A 24476-nucleotide genomic window follows, 5' to 3' on the forward strand; every position below is an offset into this window, starting at 1 on the left:
AAGGAGAGCCAAGGAGAGCCAGTGCTTCAGAGGACAAATAGCAGGTGCTCTTAGCAGCAGCAGACAGGGTAAGTGACCTGCCCAGAGTCATGAAAGCTAGTGTCCCAGGCTTTGTGTGTACATGCCTCCTCTTCTCCCTGTCATTCTGTCATTGCTCTCCCCCCCCCCCCCCAATTCCACAGACCTGGAAGGCTCTTCTTCCTGCCCACAGACTCTCTGAATTCTTTGTTTCTTTTCAGACTTAACTCTGGTACACCTTCTATGAATTGGGCTCTATCAATATCTAAACTAGTCTTCCTCTACCTGTCTTAAACAAATCCACATTCCTTAGAATGTGGAGGAGAAACCACAGATATATGGATATCCAGAAGAGAGGAAGGGAGAGAAAAAGGAAGGAAGGAAGGGAGGGAGGAGGGAAGGAATGAATGAAAGAAGGAAGGAAGAAAGAAGGAAAGAAGGAGGGAGGGAGGTAAGGAGGGAGGGAGAAGGGAAGGAAGGGACGGAGGGGAAGGAGGAAGGCTCACTGAAAATGCAAGGGGAAGGAAGCCATGAGGAAAGACACCAAGGTGTCTGCAGTTGGGTTGGTCATATTGGTACAACGGATCCATCAACAATCAGAAGGAGAATGGGGCTGGGGATGGGAGAAGGAATGAAGAGTGAGGCTAGATCGGGGCTGGACAGGGAGGATGAGTAGGCAGAAAGTCTGGTCTGAACTGAAACAGGGTTCTGAAGCTGGGGGCGGCATTCCTCCTGACAGCCACCTGGCCTTGGTCCGGTGGTGGCCAACAAGATGGAAGGGAGGGAAGGAAGGAGGGCAGACAGGGCCACGGGGAAGCTGGCGAGTCATCCACACAAGAGAGTTAGATGAGGAAAAAAGGCCACTGGCCTCAGGCCTGTTACCTCTTCTAAGACTTGCAGCTCCTCCTCCAGCTGCTGCGTTTCCTCTTTCACCGCCATTAGGTAATCAGTAACTGACTGGCGAGGCTGCATGCCTTTTTCAAAGCGATTATACATTCCACTCCAAAACCTAGAGAAGACAGCAGAGGCCTGGGGGTTACTGCCAAGACATTTTCAGGGTCAAAGTCCCATCAGGGACACCTAAAGACAGTTTTGTGAACCAGCTGTCCACCTGCTAAAGAAGAAAGAATGCAAGTACCAAGAATAACTTTCTGAGGAGGTTTCTAAAGGTGGGATCCTGGGCTTGGAGAAGGAATTCTGCTAGTAAGCCAGGGGTGGCAGTGCAGATGGGCAAGCCTGCTTCTTGTAGGCCATGAAGAACAAGTCTTCAAAACGGACAACTTTCACTACGTATCTAGACAAACTCCAAGTAGTCACTTGACAGATTTAAAAGGTCGCATCATAAACAAATTAGAGGAACAAGAAATAAATTATCTATCAAATGTATGGATAGGTGGGGCAGCTAGGTGGCGCAGTGGATAGAGCACCGGCCCTGGAGTCAGGAGTACTGAGTTCAACAGACACTTAAAAATTACCTAGCTGTGTGGCCTTGGGCAGATCACTTAATCCCATCACCTTGCAAAAACCAAAAGAAGAAAAAAAAAAGACAGGAAAAAACGAAATGAATAATGGTAAATTCATGACCAATCAAACAAGAGACAAAGAATTCAGAATTTAAAATGGACAATTTGAGTTATACAAAATTTTAGAGGTTTAATATAAACAAAACTAAATTTAGGAAAAATCTTTGCAACAGGTGTCTCTGAAAGAGGAACCAGTTCCAATTTGTAGGAACATGACCCATTCCTAAATTGATATTTATCAATTAAGTCAATGATTAGGCAATTTTCAAAAGGAAAAAAATCAAGCTATCCAAGCTATATGAAAAAATGCTTCAAACCATTAATAATACCATAAACACAAACTGAAGTATCCCTGAAGTTGAATCTCAACACCCCCCCCCCACCCCTATCAGATTGGCAAAGTTGAAAACAATATATCTAGTTTTTTTCTATCCTACTTTGGGGTTTGCAAAGCACTCACTATGTCTCACTGGAGCTTCACAACAATCCTAAGAGGTAGGTGCTATTATCATTCCCATTTTACATATGAGGAAACTAAGGCAGAGAGCGGTTAAGTGATTTGCCCAGGGCCACACAGCTAGTAAATGTGTGAGGAAGGACTCAAATTCAGGCTGTCCTGACTCCAAAAATAAGTATTCTATTATACTAGCTAATGCCCTCAAAAAAGGAAAATGGCAGATAAAAGAAAATGATAAATGTTGGAGAAAGAGGCATATTAATACATTGCCAGAGGAGTTGTGAACTGGACAGCCATCCGGGAAAGGAATCTGGAACTGCCCCAAAGTTAGTTGTACAGACTGTTTCCTCCATCAATAGTTCCACTAAACCTACAATCTAAGGGATCAGAGAAGAAAAAGTTCCATATATATGAATATATTTATTTTTATTCTTTTTGTGATGGTAAACTAAGGGGGTGCCTGAGAGAATGACTGAATAAATTATTATCTGTGAATGTGATAAATACTATTGTGTTATCATAAGTGATCAAAGGGACAATTCAGAGAAACCTGGGAGAATTTTGATGAACTGATGTAGAAGGAAGTGACTGGAAGCAGCAGAACCAATGAGAATACAACACTGACCACTCTGTGAAGACAATTTTGAAAGACCTACAGCTTTGATCCACAGCAAGTAAAATCATAATACCATAAATAGTCAGTAAGCCAAAGAAAGCACTGAAAAACCAGATATGACAGCAGACTATTGAACCCCAAACTAGAAGCCAGTCATTATTTCTAATTTTTTTTTTGTTTCCCAGCCCATGCTAATTTGCTTTGTTTTGAGGCTGATTCTCCCCCATACCCTAGACTTAGACGAAAATATCCAGGATGGTTTGTAATATAGGGGTCACTTGCATAATATCCTTCCTCTTCCTCCCTAGGCTCTTAAGAACATATGGTCAGGGTTAGCACCAGAACTTGTAGCCAAAGCACTAATACGCTTGAAGGCTCCTCCAGCTTAGGTCACAACTTGATGGGGTGTTAGTCCAACAAGGCAAGTGCACTGTGTTCTGAAAATCTAGTGATGCAGAAAGTTCTCCAGGTGAAGGCTCTCCTCCGGTCAGTGACTGGGCTTGAGAGCCATGTGGAGGCTGTTTTCCAAGAACATGGCAACCTGGGAAACGGAGACTGAATTCCCACTGCCCTTGGTCCTGGCAATCTCCATCAGCTTCTGCCTTGACAATGTCAGAGAGGCAGAAAGAAGTAGGGGCAGGGAGGTGGGGGACACCAAGAGTCACCTCATTTCTAGGTTACAAATTTTTTTTTTTTTAGGCTTTTGCAAGGCAAATGGGGGTTAAAGTGGCTTGCCCAAGACCACACAGCTAGGTTATTATTAAGTGTCTGAGACTGGATTTGAACTCAGGTACTCCTGACTCCAAGGCCGGTGCTCTATCCACTGCACCACCTAGTCACCCCTAGGGTATAAATATTGATAACTATTGGTACTTAAATGTGAGATGTTGATCCAATTATCCACAAACTGACCTATACTGGGATAATGGCAGATAGTGAACAGGTCCAAAACCCATCTTACATACTCTAGACCATGAACAAGTCATTTTCAAGTTGGGGCTCACAGAGCCTCATCTTTTTCTTCTAAAATGAGGATATTGGTGTTCTTGTAACACCTGCCATGGTGCAAGCTATGTGGAAGGTGGCAGTTGGCTCCTCAGGTGGATACTTGACACCCATCAACAACCTCTCCTTCCTACCAACACTATTTCTAGGGATTTAATCTGCCACACCTTGTTATAAGGTCATTGTTTTAAAACTAGGGACAATATAATGACTCTTCAGTTCACCAAGGTCCCTTAATCGGATTCTTTATGGATTTATGTTTAAGCAAAAACAAAGTAGCTGTTTTATTATATTTTCATTTCTTTAAGACTTTCTTCAAGAAGGGCAGCTAGGTGGCGCAGTGGATAGAACACCAGCCTTGGAGTCAGGAGTACCTGAGTTCAAATCTGACCTCACTTAATGATTACCTAGCTGTGTGACCTTGGGCAAGCCACTTAACCCCATAGCCTTGCCAAAAAAAAAAAAAGACTTTCTTCAAGAAGAAAACCAGGCATTGTGAGGCACAAGGCAAACTTCCAATAAGATCACACAAAATGAGAATGACAGGAAACAACTAGCTCCTGAGATTTGAGCCCTCTCTGACCTAGCAATCTGTATGTGGGCAGCAACAAATGGACTTTCAGAGTAAAGATCACAATCTGCACCCAGAATAATAAAGGAAGAGGAAATATGAATCAAGGCCCCATACCTCGGTCTACCCAACATCAACATCCAGTATGATTTGCTTTTCCAAATGTCTGTATCTATGAAACTTTGATCACCTATAGCAGTATCTTCTAAACACCTTCTAAATAGGTTTTAAAATATTTGAATATATATTGAATTATATATACAATATTTAATATATGTATAACGTTTAACATATATATTTAAATATTTTAAAACGTATTTTAAAACATACATTTAAAACAACGTTTTTATAGGATATTGTGAGTACATGATATAAATGTGAAAGAATAATTTCTCATAACTAAGATGAATTCCCCTTAGAGAATACTAGGCTTAGGGGCAGCTAGGTGCTGCAGTGGACAGAGCACCGGCCCTGGAGTCAGGAAGACCTGAGTTCAAATCCGGCCTCAGACGCTTAATAATTAATTACCGAGCCGTGTGGCCTTGGGCAAACCACTTAACCCCATTGCCTTGCAAAAAAAAAAGTAAAAAAAAAAAGAATACCAGGCTTCATATCAGATCACATGTTCCCCAGTTAAAAAGTAAGATTCCAAAGGTCTCCCTGCTGTTATACAAATTTAGAGGACAATGCTCAGGATGTAAGGAGACCATCTGCCCAGGAAGAGACAAGAGGAGAATTCAGGAAGAGATTCAAAGATGATCATCTTTGTAGAGCAGTTTCTGATGGAGATATTGTGCAAAGTCCTATGTACAGGCCACTAAAGATGGTTAATGATTTTTCCCCATTCTTTGTTTTTGGATAAATATGACTGTGTCTCCCTTGGATCCTTGTGATCATCTTTAGATGGTCTCTATCTATAGGTTTTTATCAGTAAATCCTAGAGAATAAGACTTCACATCTAGTCTATATTTTTCTTTTATGTTATTTTAACCCTATGTTCTTAAGGTTCTTATAATTTTAGGGTTCACAATGTGCATTCACACAAACATCTCTCTATATTTGGGACTCTTACCATGGGGACTAGAGTAATGACAACTTTACTTTCACTAATCTTTGGTTTCTTTATCTCATGCTTCTGAGGTGAGATCAAAAAGATACAGGTTTTCCAGCCAGACTGACGCCAGAGGGGACACAAATGAGGTGAAGACCTCATTCCCTATGAAGCTCAGCAGGGGGTAATTCTGGACACAGACAAGTGAACCATTTCTGCCCTAATATTTACTGGGGTTTTTTTTTAGGTTTTTTTGCAAGGCAAATGGGGTTAAGTAGCTTGCCCAAGGCCACACGGCTAGGTAATTATTAAGTGTCTGAGGCTGGATTTGAACCCAGGTATTCCTGACTCCAGGGCTGGTGCTTTATCCACTGCACCACCTAGCCACCCCCCTAATCTTTACTGTTGATGAATTTTCACCTCTTATTGGAAACCAGGGAAAGCAACGTGGGGTGTTGGGAAACACTAGTAGATTTGACGTGAGATCCCAGAAGCATCAGTGGCATCACAAAAAAGAGAGGGGAGAGCAGGCCACAGAAACCAATGCCATGGAGATGGTGGGAAGGATGAGGAAGGAAAGTCGTGGAGTGGACAGGCCAAAGTATACTATTTTGAAATTCCCTGGAGCGGGGATCACTTTTTATCTTTCGTTCTATCCCCACTATTAGCATAGTGCCTGGTACACAGAAGGTCTTTATTACTGCTTGCTGACTGTTCGCTGACCATCCTCATTGCAACTAAGCAATGTTTCTAATCTCCCCTGAGTCTCTAGTACACTCCCAAAGGTGACTCCCTTTAAGCCCAACAAATGCCCCATCCCTTAGGCAGCCTTCCCACAGCCCTCTCCACCCCCCACATCATCCAGCTTTGAGTTGCATCTCTCCAATCAAGGGTTGGCAAATGTCCTGAAGGGTGACCATCTCCCCAGTCGCTCTCGAAGCAAGGTCCAGTCATGCTTCCCTTCACTGCTACCTGGGCATCTCCACAGCCCAGACAGAACCCTCACTGGCCTCTACCCAAGGCTAACTCCTCTGGTTCTGGAGCCATGATCAAATCAGCTGGGCCATGATTCCTGGGCAGGGGGAGGCCATCCCAGAACAAGGTGGTTCCTCCCAAACCACCCCTCCCCTCCACTAGAGTATAAACTCCTTGAGGGCAAGTGCCTCGTGGAATCCTTTCATTCCTCCATGCATTCATCATCAATACTTAAACATTTATATTCCGGGCACTTGGTAGACCCCAAGTCTAGCCCGCTGAGGATCGAAAGAAAAGCAAAAATAATTCTTGCTCACAGGCAGCTCAAATCTAACTGGGGAGGCAACAAGAAATAACACATGTGTTCAAACAAACTAACTACAGCATAAATAGGAAATAATTAACAGAGAAGTCTTCCTATGGAAGGTGGGACTTTAATTAAGTCTTGTTTGTTTTTTGTTTTTTTTTTAGGTTTTTTTGCAAGGCAAATGGGGTTAAGTAGCTTGCCCAAGGCCACACAGCTAGGTCATTATTAAGTGTCTGAGACCGGATTTGAACCCAGGTACTCCTGACTCTAAGGCCCATACTTTATCCACTATGCCACCTAGCTGCCCCTTTAATTAAGTCTTAAAGGGAGCTAGGGGAGTCAGGAAGCAGAAGAGAGGAGGGAGAGGCCTAAAGGAAGGCCAGTGAAAGGCATTCATTCATTCATTCATTCGTTGATATTATTGTATGTATTTTGAAATATATTCCTATTTGGAGGATGTGCATTTGTGCTGTAATCTCCCTAGAAGATTGGCTGGTCCATGGCTACAGCGGTACCTTCTACCTCCCAGATGCTGAGCCCAGGCCCAGCTATCAGTAAGTCCTTCATAAATATTTGTCATGCCCCAAGAAGATAATACAAGAATTCCCATACTTGTACAGGAAGTTGCATGGACTGGTTGGGGGTCGAAGTATCCCACAAGCCTGGCTGTGGTCCTCTCGGAACAGGGGATTCAGGTAGTCAGCCCGATTCTTCCACAGGTGAGCCCACAGAGAGTGAGTTCTCTCTTGAATCCTGAGAGATAGAAAGGAGAAAACCCCCTGAAATCCTTCCCAAGAATCAAGGCCTCTCTCTGCAAGACTTTCAAGACCAGAAGGACCCCCCCAATTTTACAGATAAGCCCGTTGAGGGGAAGTGGCTCTTCTGCCCTCACAGTCCCTCAGGGGTAGAGATGGCCAGAGAGCCCAGGGTCCCTGACTGATGCTCAGGCAGAGGATGACAGGCATATTTTTCAGGGGATCCTCTCCCCTGAAGGGACCAGCAAATGTCCGAAATTCCTTACATTTACCAAAGCATTCAAGTGTGCACTCACCAAATTCCATGTGAAAATGCTGTAAAAACCTGGCTTTTTGTCATGTTTTTTTAACCTAAACATTTTCTTGTTCTTCATTTGTGTCTCATGACCTCATTTGGGGTTTTCTTGGCAAAGATAATGAAGTGGTTTGCCATTTCCTTCTCCAGATAATTTTACAGATGAGGAAATGGAGACAAATAGGGTAAATGACTTGTCCAGGGTCATACAGCTAGTAATTATCTGAGGCTGGATTTGAACTCATGAAGATGAGTCTTCCTGACCCCAGGCCCAGCACTCTATGCACTATGGCAACACCTACCTGAAAATTTTACAGTTAAATGTGTTTAGAGTCAGCAGGGGTAGTGATTAAAGGGCTGGCTGTGGAAGGAGGATATCCTGGATTCAAGTCCTACCTCTATCACTTGTTGGCTGAGCAACTAACCCTAGGCAAGTCACTCAAGTTCCAAGTGCTCCAGAGATACTTTGTAAAAAAAATAATAGATTTGTACTGGTATCTTTTGTTTTTATATCAACTCAATCTCCCCTTATATTTTCCCCTTTCCCCAACTCCTTCCCAGATAGTCAGACTATGTAATTAAAAAATAATCATTTTAAAGAAAAAGGGGAAGAAGGGAAAAATTAGCAAAATGGATCAACATACTATGACATTTTGGGTAACTTCTTCAGACCATCCATTGAGAAAGAGTGACTTACCACTCTGGGACTGCTCTACACCCAAAAAATCACAGAACTGGGTTACCTGTCTTGCTCCTGTCATCAATAAATATTGGTTGAACTGGTCTGGTCATGCTGACTTCCATCAAACTCAATTCCCCTTAAAGGTCAACTTCAACTTTGGACCAAAGAAAAATCTTTAAAATGCCACTGTTTTGAGGCAGCTAGGTGGTGTAGTAGATAGAGCACCAGCCCTAGAGTCAGGAGGACCTCAGTTCAAATGCGGCCTCAAACATGTAATAATTGCCATGCTATGTGACCTTGGGCAAGTCACTTAACCCCACTGCCTTAAATAAATTTTAAAAAATTAAAATGCTACCATTTAGAAGGTGAAGCCCTTAATGGTGGTGGGTTTCCTGGGAGAGGGGAGCAGAGACCCTGGACAACTTGCCTCAGCTCCCGTCTCTCCTTCTGGTTGTTACAGAGGAAGGTCCCAAACTGGCAGGAATAGATATGATGTTGGATGTGCACCAGAAACCTCTCGTTGAACTCAAAGGCGCAGGGGAACTGCTCCATGAGCTGCCAGACACACTCAAGAAACTGGTCAATGACTGGAGAGATCTCCTTGGGGTCACCATCCAGGTGGCCGTATCTACAACGACATGATGAGGGAGGATGAGGGAATGGGGCAGATATGTCCACTGGAAAGAAGTGAAGTCAAGGAAACAGAAAGGGGACCCCAAAGTAGCCCCAGGTCCTTCACAGAAAAGTTGGGAAAAGGATGGACTTACACAAGTCCCAGCCTGAAACTTCCCCTTTCCACAGCAAAATGTGCTTCTCACTATAGTCCTATGTGGTCAGCAAGTCCCTTATCATTGGGTGGTCAGCAAGGCCATTATCATTATTCCCATGCTGTATAGGGGGAAACTGAGGTTCCCAGAGGCTAAGGGGCCTGTCCAGGGTCCCTGACCTCACAAAGAAGAAGAGGCCCAGAAGCTGGTAAAGGCCAGACCATGTGCTTTGTGAATACAGAAGGAAATTCAACAGTTTTGGAAGGTCACTACCTGTGATTTCACTATTCTAACTGCAAGCCACAGATCCATCGGAGTCTCAGGTGTCTCAGCTGTAAAGCTGTGCAAATACAATTTTCGCTCTCTACCAAAAGTATGGCAATAAGAAGACACAATCTGATCATGAAAAAGGAAAACCAATCCTCCATTTTCAAAGAATGTGTAATGGCAAGGACCAGGGTGGTCTTATAAACTGACAGCTCACTCATCAGCTGAGGAAATTTTTTTTTTAGATTTTTTTTTTCCAAGGCAATGGGGTTAAGTGGCTTGCCCAAGGCCACACGGCTAGGTAATTATTAAGTATCTGAGGCCGGATTTGAACTCAGCTACTCCTGATTCCAGGGCCGGTGCTTTATCCACTGTGCCACCTAGCCGCCCCATTATCAGCTGAGGAAATTGAGACTCCAGCCAGAGAAGTGATTTACCCAAAGTTCCAGAGATTGAGAAAAGTGTTTTGAGTTGTGGGATCCACCGATGGGGTCTTGGCTTCAGTGAGTTCTCAATTGAAGGAAAAACTAAAATACATCAGAGCCAGCCAGCCCTGGTGCGAGCCAGAAATGGCTCTTATCCCCCTGCTAATGAGACATGTCAGGAATAATACACTTCCTTGCTGGCTGAGATGGCAGATGCCTCTCGAGGGGTCATCCTCTAGCATCCCAAAACAACTCCCAACTTTAAAGTTAGTTGGTAGGAAGTTATCAAGGACAACACTTTACCTGTGATTAAACTTGTGCCCAAAGGAAATCCAGTCTTTTTCAATTAATACCTGAAAAAAGAAAAAGGCAGCTTAGAAACCATGATATTGTGGTCCAGCACCTGGGGGAGAGGAACACAGATGCTCCTCCCACAGCTGTTGGGAAGCCTTAGCCACCTTCTGAAGAACCCTCTACACCAAGGGGCAGTCCACATCCAACTCCACATTGAACCCAAAGCAATAGAATCTTTGGCATCCTGAGGACAAAATTAGGATTGGAATTCACTTTCTCTGGTCAAGTCTGGGGCCAATCGTTTTTATCTACACAAGCAAGACAAGGTGGGCCCTTGATGATGGCGAACCCAGTAGTAGCTGCACCACTGATGGATGGATGCTATAGAAACCTGCAATGTACTTCAATATGGAGTATTTTCAGGCAGTGAAGGCCTAGCCTACTTTGTTAGGTAGTGAGTTCCCCATCACTGGAGGTATTAAAAAAGAAATCGAGTGTCCACTTTTTTGGAGATGTTGCAGAAATCAGAATTTGTTAAGTGCTTTCTTTGTGCTACGAGAGGTTTCCTGTTCAGATACTGCCTGAACCCTCTGAGGCTCGTTGCTCCCAGCCCTGGGTTTGGCAGGGTCAGTGACCCAGATGAAGTTAATGGACTACGCCCATTAGGGGGTGAGCAGATGCGCAGTCACGAGGCTTGGCCTTGAAGAAGGGGCCTCAGTCTCTGCCTTCTGATGGCAATCTTTGTGAGGGAGTAGAGGAGGGGTCACAGGCAGATTCCAAGTCTGCGTTTGGCAGCCGGCAGGATGGCCAGACTCACCATGAAGCCTTTCAGGGTACGGTAGTGAGGATCCAGGAGGAGGCTGGCCACTGAGCACACCTGGGCCGTTCGGTCCCAGCCATCCGAGCAGTGGACAAGAACGCTGGTCCCTTCCTCAGCCACAGCCTGAAATAAAGACAGGGAATGGAGTCAGCCAAAGTGGGGCAGTCAGGCCTGGACCTGGGCCAAGGGGGAGGGGGAAGAAACAGAGCTCTCCTCCAGCTTGGGGATGCCAGGGTATCTAGAGGCAGGTGGTTAGTGTGCCAGGAGATGATGTCACTGTCATTTCTATGGACTCTGAAGGATACCTTCTAATGTTTGTCCTTCATTGTCGAAGAAGACCACAGCCTCAGGGAGATGATGCCATGATAAGCACGTGAACTGGATTTGAGTGAGGGGTTGCTATGCTGAGTCACCAACCTCACTTTCTCCTCCAGAACATCTGGGTCCAATGGCCAGATAGAAATCAGGATGACTGGAGATGGCCCTGGATGTGAGGTAGTTGGGGTGAAGTGACTTGACCAAGGTCACACAGCTAGTAAGAGGCAAGTGTCTGAGGCTGGATTCGAACTCCCATTCTCCTGAATGCAAGGCCAGTGCTCTATCCACTGTACCATCTAGTGCCATTTGGATGCATTCTAGGCTGGCAAGGGACAAATGGCTCCCTCTGGCAATAAGGCAGAGAGGGCAGGGAGGTTTTGTTAAGATTCAATGGGACATCCCAGGCTGATGAGACCACTCACCTTGGCAATGAACACCCCTGCATCCAAGATCGCTTTGATATGCTTCAACCAGCCGGAATTCTCCAGGCCCCAGAGGAAGTCACTCATCGACGGGGATCGCAGCTCACATACTAGAAAACAACCCAGGCTGCGATGAATTCTGGGGTGCTAACGCCCTGGCTTCAAATGGGAACTCACCCCTGGTGAAGCTGGCAGCTCATGGCCTGCTCTCTCATTTTACATGTGAAGAAACTGAGGCCCAGAAAATGGAAAGGGTCCCTAACTGGTAGGAGCCAGGGTCTTGACTCTGCCATTGTCACTGGTGCTCAGCCCACTGAATGAATGGTAGCAGATGCCCCCTTGGATGTTGTGTTTTGTGAAAGAGTAAGACTAGAAAGAATTTCTGGGTGGGAGAGAAATCCCTAGCCTTGGGAGCCAGAGGGCCCAGTTCACATTCCAGTTGGGCCACTGACTTGAAGAAACTCCTTTTCTCTGAACCCCAGATTCTTCATCTATAAAATGGGAATCCTAATAACCCCACCTCCCAGGCTTATTGTCAAGATTCAATAAGATTGTAAAGTGTTTTGCAAAACCTTAAAGTGCTTTGTAAATGCAGGCTAATTTTTTTTCAGTTCATTTCGATAGTGGTTCTTACTAGCTTTTTCAGGCTCAGGGAGGACATAATTGTCTGTGGCTATTCCACACATATTAGAAGAAGAAAATGCTCTGTAAAAACAAGGATCCCAACAATTATATTTGCAGGGGGCAGTTCTACCAGCTAACTTCAGAAACACTTTGCACTGTTCACCTGGGTCTCTCCATGGGGACCACTTAGAAGTAAGATTACTGGGAGAAATGATGATGCTGATGACAGAAACATCCACTTATGCTTAGTAATGCTGCTAACGCAGTCCCTAATCACCCTGTATCCTAGAAAGAGACCCTGCCCCTTAGAAGGAGATCTGGACAAAATGCCCCTGGCTCCCGGCTGATGGACCAAGGGTAGCTCTCAGTTTAAAGGCTTCCAGAATGCTACAAATACCAAGGACAGCATTTTTCAAATTTCATATAACAAATTTTGACAAGGTGATTGGAAGCAGAAGTCACAGTCCCACTTCTATAATGCTTCATCTTCTCATTAAAAATGAACATTTATTTGTTTGTTAATTTATATTTATACTATATATTTATATATATTATATATGTTTTATATATATAAATGTATATATATAGATATTGTCAAAGAGGGACTGGAACATAAAGGAAAACAGATTTTACTGACCAAAATTCAACAAAGATTTGGTGTAGTAGACCAGCAGTATCCTACCTTGGTTTCTGAACTCCCCCAAAATAAAAAAAAAATTACTATCTTAAAAATTACTGAGAATCCCAAAGAGCTTTTGTTCAGATGGATTGATATCTAACGATATTAAAAATAAGAAGCAGTATTACTAACAAGAAGGCTACTGGAGACAAAAGAATTCCATCTGAATTATTTAAAATCCTAAAAGATGATATTGTTAAGGTACTATACTCAATATCCTGGCAAATTTGGGAGACTGCAGTGGACACTGGATTGCAAAAGATCAGTTTACATCTCACCCCTAAAGAATGATACTTCCAAGAAATGTTCAAATTTTACTAAACTATTACACTCATTTCACAGCCCAGCAAGGTTATGCCTAAGATCCTGCAAGCTGGACTTTAGTATTATGTGAACGAAGACTGAACAGAAGAGCAGACTGGTTTTCAAAGAGGCAGAAGAACTAGAGACCAAATTGCCTACATTCACTGGATTATGGAGAAAGAAAGAATAAAACTTTGGTTTCATTGTCTGTCCTATAGCCTCTGACTGTGGGGATCACAACAAAATGGGACAAGTCCTCAAAAAGAAGAGTCCACCAAATCATCTTACTGGTCTACTCAGGAACCTGTATATAGGTCTAGAAGCCACAGCTAGAACCAACTGTGGAACAATTGATAGGTTTAAGATTGTGAAAGAAATACAACAAGGCTGTATATTGTCACTTTTATGTTTTCTTTATGTTTATTTAGCTTTTATCAGAGTTCATCATGTGAAATGCCAGGCTGGATGAAACAAAAGCCACAAGTAAGGTTGCTGGGAGAAATGATGATACTCATGACAGAAAGTGAAGAATTCAGAACCCCCTTGATAAAGGTGAAAGAGGAGAGTGTAAAAGAAGATTGAAGTTTATCATAAAAAGCCAACAAACCCAAAACCCCCCAAACAAACCAAGATCTTGGTGACTGGTCCAGAAGGATGGAAAAGAAACAGAAGCAGCGTCAGATTCCAATCTCTTGGACTCAAAAGATCACTGCAGATGGTGACTGCAGCCATGAAATGAAAAGATACTTGCTTTTTGGAAGGAATGCAATGGCAAACCCAGACAGCAAACTAAAATGTAGAGACATCACCTTGCCAACAAAGGGACATAGAGTGAAAACTATGGTTTTTCTAGTGGCAACATAAATTGGGGGATTGAACTATAAGGCAAGCTGAATGCGCAGAATCAACACTTTCAAATTGTGGTGCTGAAGGAGACTTTGGAGTCCCTTGAATAGCAAGGAGATCAAATAAGCCAGGATTTAAAGAAATTAATCCAGGCTGTTCACTGAAAAGTCAAATGCAACAGCTGATGTTTAAATCCTCTGACCACATAATGAAAAGACAGGACTCATTGGAAAAGACCTTGATGTTGGAAAAAACTGAAGGCAAAAGGAGAAGGGGAGGCTGAGGATGAGGAGGGTGGAAAGAACGGACATGAATCTGGACAGACTTGGAAGACAGTGGAGGACAAAAGGGTATGGTGTGTCATGATCCATGAGGTACTGAAGAGTCTGACATGACAACAATAATATATTACATACTAGAAAGTATATATATATATATAATATATGTATATATATAAAATTATTCATTCATCTAAAATACATATATTAACAGAAGCAACATTTTAAAAGAAAATTAGCAATTTTTCAAAATAAAAATAATTAGTGAGAATAATGGCATCATTTTAACATATTTTTTGAAAATCCTGAATGCCTGGCTTAATAGAAGACAGCTGGTTTATCATGTCTATTTCTGAATTTAATCTGTTCTGATAATGTTGCTTTGGCTACATTATCTGAAGAAAATCCAGTCCCACACTCAGATATATGATTAGAAAAGAGGATTGTATTTAATAGGCCAAGAAGGTTTTAATATTATTATGAAAATTGTTTTGACCTTGAAGATCCCCTGGATGCACAGACCACACACTATGAGAACTAGATAGACATAATAAGACAAAAACATTGGCTGGATAAGAATTGACTTCTTTCTTAGTTGGCTTTTTTGTTATTGCTCAAATTCATTCCACATGTAAAGACTCAAATTATTTCTAGAGTATTTAATTCTAAATTGGTTCTCTGTAACAGAGGGCTTTTTCACTTTACAAAAGATTCAAAGACCTATTCTTAGTGTGAAGACATTCTTTTTTAAAATTTTTATTTATTTAAGGCAATGGGGTTTATGTGACTTGCCCCAGGTCACACAACTAGACAATTATTAAGTGAGGCCAAATTTGAACTCAAGTTCTTCTGATTCCCAGGCTGGTGCTCTATCCACTGCACCACCTCACTGGGGACATTCTGCCTGATTTCTGTTATCTAGGTGTGGTGACTAAATAACTGACAGCCCAAGAGAATTTTAGCCACTATATCCTAGAAGACAAGCTGAGATAATTTGAGTAGCCCTGAAGAGATGAATCCAAATTCCTCTTCCCGTCATTTGAATTTCTGCATGATTTGACTTCAAAACAGACACTGTGGCTTTGGGTTGTCAATTCTTCTCACTTTGTCTACAGCTCTGACTCACTCGCATCCAATTTACACACGAGCAAAGAAGTCATCCTCATGATGTCACTGGTCCTCTTCAAGAAGAAGGACCATCACAACTACCACCACCAAGAACACCTCCCAGCATCCTCAGAATGGATCCTGAACAGCCCAGGGAATTGGGTAGAAAAGACATCTCAATCCTTCCCATTCTGTGTCCATAGGGCTTCAGAAGTGAGGCCCAATGTATGGGGAAAGGGTTTTAGATGGGTTGAGAAATCAAAGAAGAAATGGATCTCAGGAGTCATCTCAATCCCAGAAGAACTGCCCAGGAGAAGAAACCAAGGGTCAGAGAGGAGATGTGATTATTCTAAAGCCAAGATTCAAAAGCAGCATCTCAGACTTCATCTAGGGCTTCCTCCTCCCCACACTGTCTGCTTCTTTTCTCCTACAATTCATTAGACTGCAAGCTCCTTGAGGACAGGGACTGTCTTTTGATTCTTTGTGTCCCCAAGGCTTAGCCCAAAGCTTGTAATAGATGTTCAATAAATATTGATCTGCTGATTGGTACTGGCTACTGGAGACTCTGGCCATGGCAGACCCCTCAAAGGAACAACTTCTTTCATTTTTTTTCTTCTTTTCAGAAATGAATATTAATGAATATGTATTTGGGAAGCCACCTGGGCCCCCAAGGTTTTCTAATGAGCTTGTTTTCAAGGTAGAAACTGAAATGACTCTACCCTCTGCCCAGGTCAAAAGACAGCAGGAAAAGCCAAGCTGGCCAAATGATTAAGCTCCACAAAACAGATGGGACTGAAACGGCAAGGCACCAATGTGGCGGCTCTGTTTGCCCACGTCAGTCCAGGAGCGGCAGAGAGGCCCATTTACTTGTTCCCCACACTGATTCTCAACCAATATTTACACACCGTTTTACTGAACAAAAGTCCACTTCAGCTGTCACCAGAAGCACATGCACCGGCTGATGAGGAAGCACCCTTGTTGTCAGCTACCATGGGGACCCAGTTCTATTCATATTTGCTTTAGAGAGCTGAGTCGACAAGAGCCATAAGCCTGGTGGAGGAAACGACGTGGAGTGACCACTTGGGCTACTCCACCCCGGCTGCCCCCCTGAAAGCCTGTCATCTGCAAACAGACCAGAACCCAGGACAGAGGGGGCCTTCTGAGGCGGGTCAAAGGCTCTGGGAGGTCTACACATTACAAGACTTGTCCCTGGGCTCTTGGGTCTGGCAGTAGTATCAAGTCCACCAACTTTATCCTCCCTAGAGAATCAGGGAGGCAAGACAAAGAAGGACCTGAGAGCAGAGGTGCCAGCTTGAGACATTTGGTGGGGAGAACATTCTCTAGGTTTAAATTAGAGGGAAAGTGTTGGCCTGTGCTGATTGGGAATGCATCCCATACCAGGGAAACCACATGTCCAGCCCGGGACCCCTCACTTCATTCCAATAGGCCATTCTGGATATGGACTTTTCTTGAGGTTATGTGTCCTCCTCTCTGTTGACTTGGCCTCCACCACCATAACTCCTTTTTTCCTCCTATTCAGGATACTTCACTTCCTTGGGAAGGTATTTTGGAGGGGGGTGGAGGTATAAGTAAGCTCCAGCACAGCCAATACTCTGAGTGACTAAACCTGGATCCTGGACCCCAGATCCACCAAATACAGATGGGGATTTTCTTGGAACTCAAAATCAAGTGACTCTGGTCAAGGTCATTTCCCGCTGATCCATCATCACCAGGAGGTGAGTCAGATTTCTTGAAGGCTATGCTCAGAAAGGGTGAGATTCTACCAGACTGAAATGCAGGGACCATATTATTGAATGCTCAACTTTGCAATTGGTCTTAAAATCATGTGATAATTATTATTCTAAGTCCCATTATCTTCCTTCTGTTTGGCCTCTAGAAACAGAGGAGAAGTTGCCTAAAGCTGAGAGAGGCCCAATTAAGGATTGGAAAGCTCACTATAAGCAAGCAAGACCCTACTGATAAAGACATTGGCCTTGGCAATCCATGAGGACAAGATGGACCTCAGCCCTGGGCAGCCTCTTTTCTGGTGGTTAAGAGGAAGGAAGGAGATGAGGCTGAGAACAAGAATCATCTCACAGTTTTTAGATCAGCTATAAATATGAACCATTTCCTTACTACCCATAAGAGCTTGGTACAATGACCAACGAATGACCAATTGCCAGAGGCATGGAATATTAACTCTGTTGGCATTTTTTCTATAATAAGGCCAGACCAAAGCAGGTGGATACTAACTCATAGGTTCTCCTTGGAAAGAAAAGCAGAGGAGGTTTTAATACGAGTCAACAAAAATATCACTTCTGCATCTCCTAATAAATAGGAGTGAAAAGGTCTCTATGAGGATCACTGTGGTGGATACACCAATATATCTCACAAAAGATGAGGAACTAAAGAAATTCTACAAAGAACTTCATAAGAGCCTCCAAATTATATTCACAATTTATATTTGTAATGTAATATTATATTACATATAATGTTGCACATTATAATTTATAATTTTAATTACAAAATATAATACATTTCCCTCCCTGGGGGCTTGGATGCTAAGATGGGATAGCAGAAAATGGTAAAAAATATTTTGGAAAAATGCTTCATCAAAGAAGTTAGAGGTTTGTGAAGAATCTCACTTAAATATCATGGTACTTTCTTTGAGACAGAAGACCATAGAAAGGGACCACACCAAAAAAAAATGACACAGAAAATGAAATGGTTGGGAAGCCATTTGATTGGAAGAACTATTCCTGAATAAGATGTCCTACTCACAACCTGGCAAAACAGATGCAAAATTCTAATAAAAAAGACAAGAATACAGAAATAAAATGAAAGTTACCCTACCGTGATTTTTTTTAATGATCCAAAGAATGGAAAGTAAATAATCAAATAAACATCAACACAGGCTGAATCTATTTCTTAACCGTAGTTTAAGCAATGGAAAGCAATAGCCACAGCAAGGGGAAAAGAAACTTCATTAGAAAAGCTGAGAGACATGGCAGCCAAAGGCAATGTGGAGAGATACCATAAATGCTTTGCCAAGACTTAAGGAAGATGGTGTCTCCTGATAAAACAGCAAGGAAAAACAGTTTACCAAATGCTTGGTGAGCAACTCAGTTAGGTCATCCCCAAAGCATCTAAAGATGAAAGGGAAAGGGACAACAAAATTGGAAAGATCTGACGATATGACATTAGACTATCTTTAGTGTTGTGAAAGCCTGGACGTGGGCACAACTTCAAACACTGGAAACGTTCAGAAGAATGATTATTTTGTTTGGCCACAGAAGGTAGGACCACAAACAATGATAGAAAGTTATAAAGAAGTAAGTTTAGTTTTGAGGTAAGAAGAAACTTCCTAACTAACAAGCTATCCAAAACCCAAATATGTCCCTAGGGAAGTGGTGATCTCCTCTCTTGGCAGGTGGATCCAAGCAAAGGTTGCAAAGCCCACACTCTACTGTGAAGTAGAAGGGATTTAATTATTCAATGACAGGTTTGAGGGTCTTTCCCTTTGGGGACAGTAGCAATACCTCTTTAGAGGGCTCCAAATGTGCCCAAAGTGTCATGGTTCCCAATATGGTTCCTAATATAATGCCTAAAAAGCAGAAATGACACCTAAGAAAGCCAAGATGGAGTGACATTCTATAAAGCCAATAGGACACAGAGGAGGTCCATCCTGGAAGCACTGCCTTTACTGATTCTCAAGGAATCTGAAAGGCAGCAAATTAGTCAATAATTGGGAAAATAACAGAAGGCCTTAATACCCCAAAAAGGAAGTGAAGAGAATTGTCATTACCTTCTAACCAACATGTCAACCTCCTCAGTTCTCATGTACTGAAATGGATCTATGTTCATGGTAACTCCAAACAATTGATGCATATCATGGTTATCCATGTTTACCTATCCAGAGACACTCTTGCCTACACTCTCCCATAAGTTCATCATGGCGGGACCATGCAATGTACCAGTGACCTTTCTCAAGTTCTTTTGATGTTCCAAAGGAACCTTCCATGTCTCCCTCTTGCTACATGATCAAGGTATCTTCTCTTTCTCTTGGTATGCATTTCTTATTCATCTCTGAAATTCCTCATATTCTTTGGTGTGGTCTACTCACATCTATAATGCTTCTCTCCTTTGCCCTCTGTATCATACTCATTTTTAGTCCTTTAAAGACTTCTAGTGTGTGGTACAAGGTGAAGAGGGCAGGAACCCCTGGGGTTAAATCCTGTCTGTTTTTTACCATGTGTTTGATTGTGGATAAGTCATTTAATTCCCTGGGCCTCAGCTTCCTTATCTTTAAAATGATGGAGCTGGACTAGGGGCCTTTGAAGTCCCTTCCACTATAGATCAGTCATCCAAGAAGCTCTGTCTTATGGCCAGATAACCACACTGGAGAACATTTGATATGAACAAGATGGTAGACTGAGTGCCATTAAAGGAATTTGGAAAATTTCTGAAGGCAATCAATTCACTTTCTCTCTCTCATTGAATTATGGGGCCAAATCATTATATTTCATGTGGTTTGTCCAGACAAACTCTGGGCTGTCAGTCCAACTGTGCTCATCATCTTCACTTGTTTTTCTTGGATCTATGGACGATCAGCCCTTTTGATTGGCATTGGAGTCAATCTGCACAATCTCATTCCCATTCATTTGGAGCATCTGGAGGATCTCATCATAGACAATAATAATAGTCATCATAATAGCAACAACTAATATTTATTTAACATTTCAAAGTTTACAAATAACATCACTTATTAATGCTTTTAATCCTTGAAATAATCCTGGGAAGTAGATCCTACTATTATTATCGCTATTTTATAAATGAGGAAACTGAGGCAGACAGATGAAGTGACTTGCCCAGAACTCAGCTAGGGAGTAAATGAAGCAAGATTTGAACCTGCTGGCACACAGGTAGAAATAGAATAAAAATTGCTTAACAAAAATGGATTTTAAGTGCTTTCCATTCAGAATGAACTGCCCTAGCCATCTAACATAGGGAAAATCAAGTGGATGAGACAGCTTTTACTCCCTATGATGTATAGTCTAAAGAACTTAAATCATTTGCAGGTCTAGCCACTGTGAGCATAGGCACCATGGCTGAGCAGGAACCAGGCTGAGACCAAAACAAGAGGAAGAGAATGCATTGGGTCACACCTGGGAAGTTGTATAGCCTTTGGTCCTAGACTCCATCTTAGTAACAAAAATTGTCTCCAAGTGATGCTAGACCATGGAAGAGGATGCTCTTAAAAGACTTCATCTTTCAGGTGACCCAAGGGTAATGGGCATCAGATAGCCAGGGGTGTAAGGAGGCTGTGGTACATTATCTTGGCATGTGATTCCTGATGACCATGCATAAGAAGAGGCCCAAAAGGACAATCATGCCAAGCAGGAACATAAATGGAGGTGGGCAGTTCACACAGCTAGAGTAAGCTAGCCCTGGATTGTTTCACATGCTATCAGTGATTAGGGTAAAGGAACAGACATAAAGATGACAATGCCACAAAAATCAGCCAAAATGCCAGTGCTCTGGATGACAGTGGAATTCCCAAAGCCGGGTTAGGGCTCTATGTTGAAATTTACTGGGGATACAGAGGATTATGTTCAAGTTAAAAAGAATTTTGTCACATAAAATGGGAAAGGCATGACCAGCCAGCAGTTTGGAGGAAGATCTGGGGGTTTCAGTGGTCCTCAAACACAATATGAATCAACAGTGTCATAGGGCAGTGGCAAAAGTTCATACCACCTGGACTATATTTAGAGGCTTAATGTCTAGAACTAGAGATGTCCTATTCTTGTGTCTGGTCAAACTATTCCTGGAATACTAGCATCACACCTGAAGCTTCCTATCTTCCTCCTAGTGCCTTCTAAGGCAACAAGTATCTGGGCTGTGCAAAATCATGGTGGGCTGAAGCTTGGGTTCAACACCACCAACTGAGGGATTCTATCCAAGCTTCTGGATTAACTCAGTCTCACATCAACTGCTGCCCCAGGGGACAGAGCACTGAATCCCACATGAGAAGACTTGGGTTCAAATCCTCTCTCTGTCACTTGTTTTCTCCATGGTCTGGAGTCAGTCACTTGGCTTATTCTGCCTTTCTTTGCATTCCCATGGCTTAACACATTGTCTGACTCAAGAAATGCTTATGGAGACTTCCTTGGTTGGAGCTCAGTTTCTTTATCTTTAAAGTGGTGGAGTTAAAGCAAATGATCTTGAAAGTCCCCAAAATTCTAAGTTCTGTGATCCTCTGAACTTCAGTCTGGAAAAGTTTCCTAACAATTCCAGCTAGGCCTCCAAAGTCTCTCCATGATTCCATAATCTAATACATACCCAAATAAATCCAAGGACCAAGGATCTAGGTCTGGAAGGAGCTTCAGAGGCCATCAAGCTCCTCTTCCTAATTTGACAGATGAGGAAATTGAGACCTATAAACTTGCCCAAGGATATAAAAACAGAACTGGATTTGAACCCAGATCCTCTGGCTCCAGAATTGGACATCTTTGCACTGCTCTATGATGCCTCCAAATTCTGATTTCAATCAAAGTCCAAGAACCACAAGGTCAATCCTGCTCACAGGGCCCTGCCCTCCCAGGCATCTCCAGTATCCCAACCTTGTTGGGTCTTTGGGCTGGCCTGCCATTTGGACCAGGAGTGGCATTGGTTAGCCATGGGTGCTAAGCTTGGGGAGAGGATGGCAGGGTGGGCTCACTCACCATCCAACATTTTCTGAAGGCTGCTCCTCATGACATGGATGTTCTCAATGCCAATGAACTGAAACTTGATGTTGGCATAGTTGTCCTCATTCTCATAGCCCTTTCCTGCTGCGCGGTTGGCCATGGCATTGAGCTGAAAGGCAGAGAAAGCCTGGTTATGCTCACTTGGTGGTAGCAGCAGGCCTGGGGGGGTGGTGGGGCTAGGACCTATCCACCCTCTGCACTGGTCCTCTCCTTCTGAGATGCTGATCCTTTATCCCACATCTATCTCATACAGACACTGGAATTGGCATGCTGTCTTCTCCATCAGAATCCCTCCTTGGGAGGGGAGGGAGGAAGGGAGGCCATTGGGAACTCAAAATTTAAAAAAAAAAGATGAATGTGAAATTGTTTTCACATGTAATTGGGGAAAAAATAAAACATTACATAAACAAATTAAAAAAGAATCTGAGCTCCTAGGGAGTGAAGCCCAACTTTGCCCTTCTTTCCATCACCAGTGCCTCATCTTAGCATGGTGCCTGAGACTCAGTAGGCACTTAATAAATGCTGGTTGACTTGCTAGCATCTGACGGAAGCAGGGATATTTAGGGTGGAGAGACTCAGTAGGCACTTAATAAATGCTGGTTGACTTGCTAGCATCTGACGGAAGCAGGGATATTTAGGGTGGAGAAGAGTCAGGAAGGAAATGAGAGCTGCAGTCAAATACTAGAAGGGTGATCATGAGTCAGAGTAGACTTGCTTGACCTAGTCCCAAAGGGCAGAGCCAGGGGCAGTGAGGGTGGTTCTAAAGAGGCACATCTGGGTCCAAGATGAAGAAAAACCTTCTATCAGTGAGAGCTACCTCAGGGGGTAGGGAGCCCCTTCCTTGGTGGGCTTCAGGCTTCGACATCCACTCCCAGATTAATCAACCAATGGTCACTTGTCTTCAGGTATGGATTAGAGCAAATGAGTGTTCTCGTCTGTGAATGGATGGGGTGGTCACAGCAGTCTCTGAGGACCCTTCTAGATCTATACCTATCACTAGAGCTGTTTGTGGTTTTTTAATGGGGTTGGGCTCTATCACCCCCAGCAGGATGATCTTGTACAAGTCTCTACCCCTCTCTGGTCTCCATTTCCTCCTCTGTAGAAAAGGGAGAACAAAGATGGAATGATTTGCTTCACTGGACAGAAGGCCTTGGAGGAATTGGCCATCAAGTGCTGCTGCTGTTTATGAAGACACAGCCAAAAGCCAATGAGAAAAGTGAGACTAATTTGTAGAGGCGTGACATGCTCTTGAAGATAATGAATTTTCCAAATGCTTAATACATATCTCATTCAGTCTTCACAAGCTAGCCAGCCTCCCCAGTGGTCCTTCCACTGGGCATTTCCCTGAAAGCTGAACCCTAACCCCACTCTAACAGGGAAGAGTCTTGAAATCCACCAGTGATGAGAAGATAGTTGTGGATGCATCTGATGGTAAACTGAAATACTTGGAGGGTGTCAGAGGTCAAGCTTTGGAGGAAAGTCTGGATGGCCCTGAAAAATCTTGAGTGGAGGGAGTCTTGGGACTCATAGTCTTTGCTTCAGAATGTCTGATGGCTCCATGATTGAAGATACTAGAAGAACTTCATGACTTGATACATGGATCCAGCCCCATCGCAGTAGGCTGGTGTCACTTGCCTGCTATTGTATCCTGGTCCTCAAAAGATCATCTCTTGAAGCCAAAAAAAAAAAAACCCAAAACCCTTCATTTCCTCCCTGCTCTTCAATTTGTGTGACTGAAGTTTAGCCCTCCCACCCATCCACCAAGAGAAGAGACCGGGGGAGGTGGGTGACCTGGAAGCTTCAGGGGTGACAACAACAAACCAAACTCATCAAGTGAAGAACCAGAACTGAGCTAGGTCTAGTCTAGGCCTTTCATCCAGCCACCAGAAGATGGCGGTATTTGACCTACCATTGAAGCAGCACAGTCAAGGAAAATGGTGGTGGAACCTCAGAGAAAAAGGCTCATAGGATCCTGGGTCTAAGTGAGGAGGGGTCTCAGGGGCCAGCCCCTCTTTGTTCAGAGGAGGAGACTGAGGCACAGAGAGGGCACAGTTCATCTCACTGGACCAGAGCTAGAAGGAGTTCCAGGAGCTGTCTAGTCCAAGCCCCAGATTTACAGATGAGGAAACTGAGACTCAAGGAAATGAAGTAACTTGCCCAAGACCACATACTCACAAGGACACATTGTATATCTAGAGCTGGAAGGGGTCTCTGCGGCTTTCATTTTATTTATTTTACTTTTTTATTTTAGTTTTTTTAGTTTTTGCAAGGCAATGGGGTTAAGTGGCTTGCCCAAGGCCACACGGTTAGGTAATTATTAAGTGT

At 43.2% G+C, this 24476-nt stretch overlaps 1 protein-coding gene across 1 annotated transcript in view; it reads right to left on the reverse strand.

Annotated features, from left to right (window-relative positions):
- Positions 1-24476, reverse strand: part of MTMR7 (myotubularin related protein 7) — an 88700-nt gene that overhangs the window by 5466 nt on the left and 58758 nt on the right. The window contains exons 7-13 of the mRNA XM_074228184.1: positions 22128-22260; positions 11569-11678; positions 10826-10951; positions 10018-10067; positions 8683-8883; positions 7136-7276; positions 901-1027 (exon numbers count right to left, since the gene is read on the reverse strand). Of these exons, the coding sequence (XP_074084285.1) occupies positions 901-1027; positions 7136-7276; positions 8683-8883; positions 10018-10067; positions 10826-10951; positions 11569-11678; positions 22128-22260 (888 nt within the window). The remainder of the gene's footprint in view (positions 1-900; positions 1028-7135; positions 7277-8682; positions 8884-10017; positions 10068-10825; positions 10952-11568; positions 11679-22127; positions 22261-24476) is intronic.

Source organism: Macrotis lagotis, chromosome 3 (genome assembly GCF_037893015.1).
Source record: "Macrotis lagotis isolate mMagLag1 chromosome 3, bilby.v1.9.chrom.fasta, whole genome shotgun sequence".
In the NCBI taxonomy this organism is placed as follows: domain Eukaryota; kingdom Metazoa; phylum Chordata; class Mammalia; order Peramelemorphia; family Peramelidae; genus Macrotis; species Macrotis lagotis.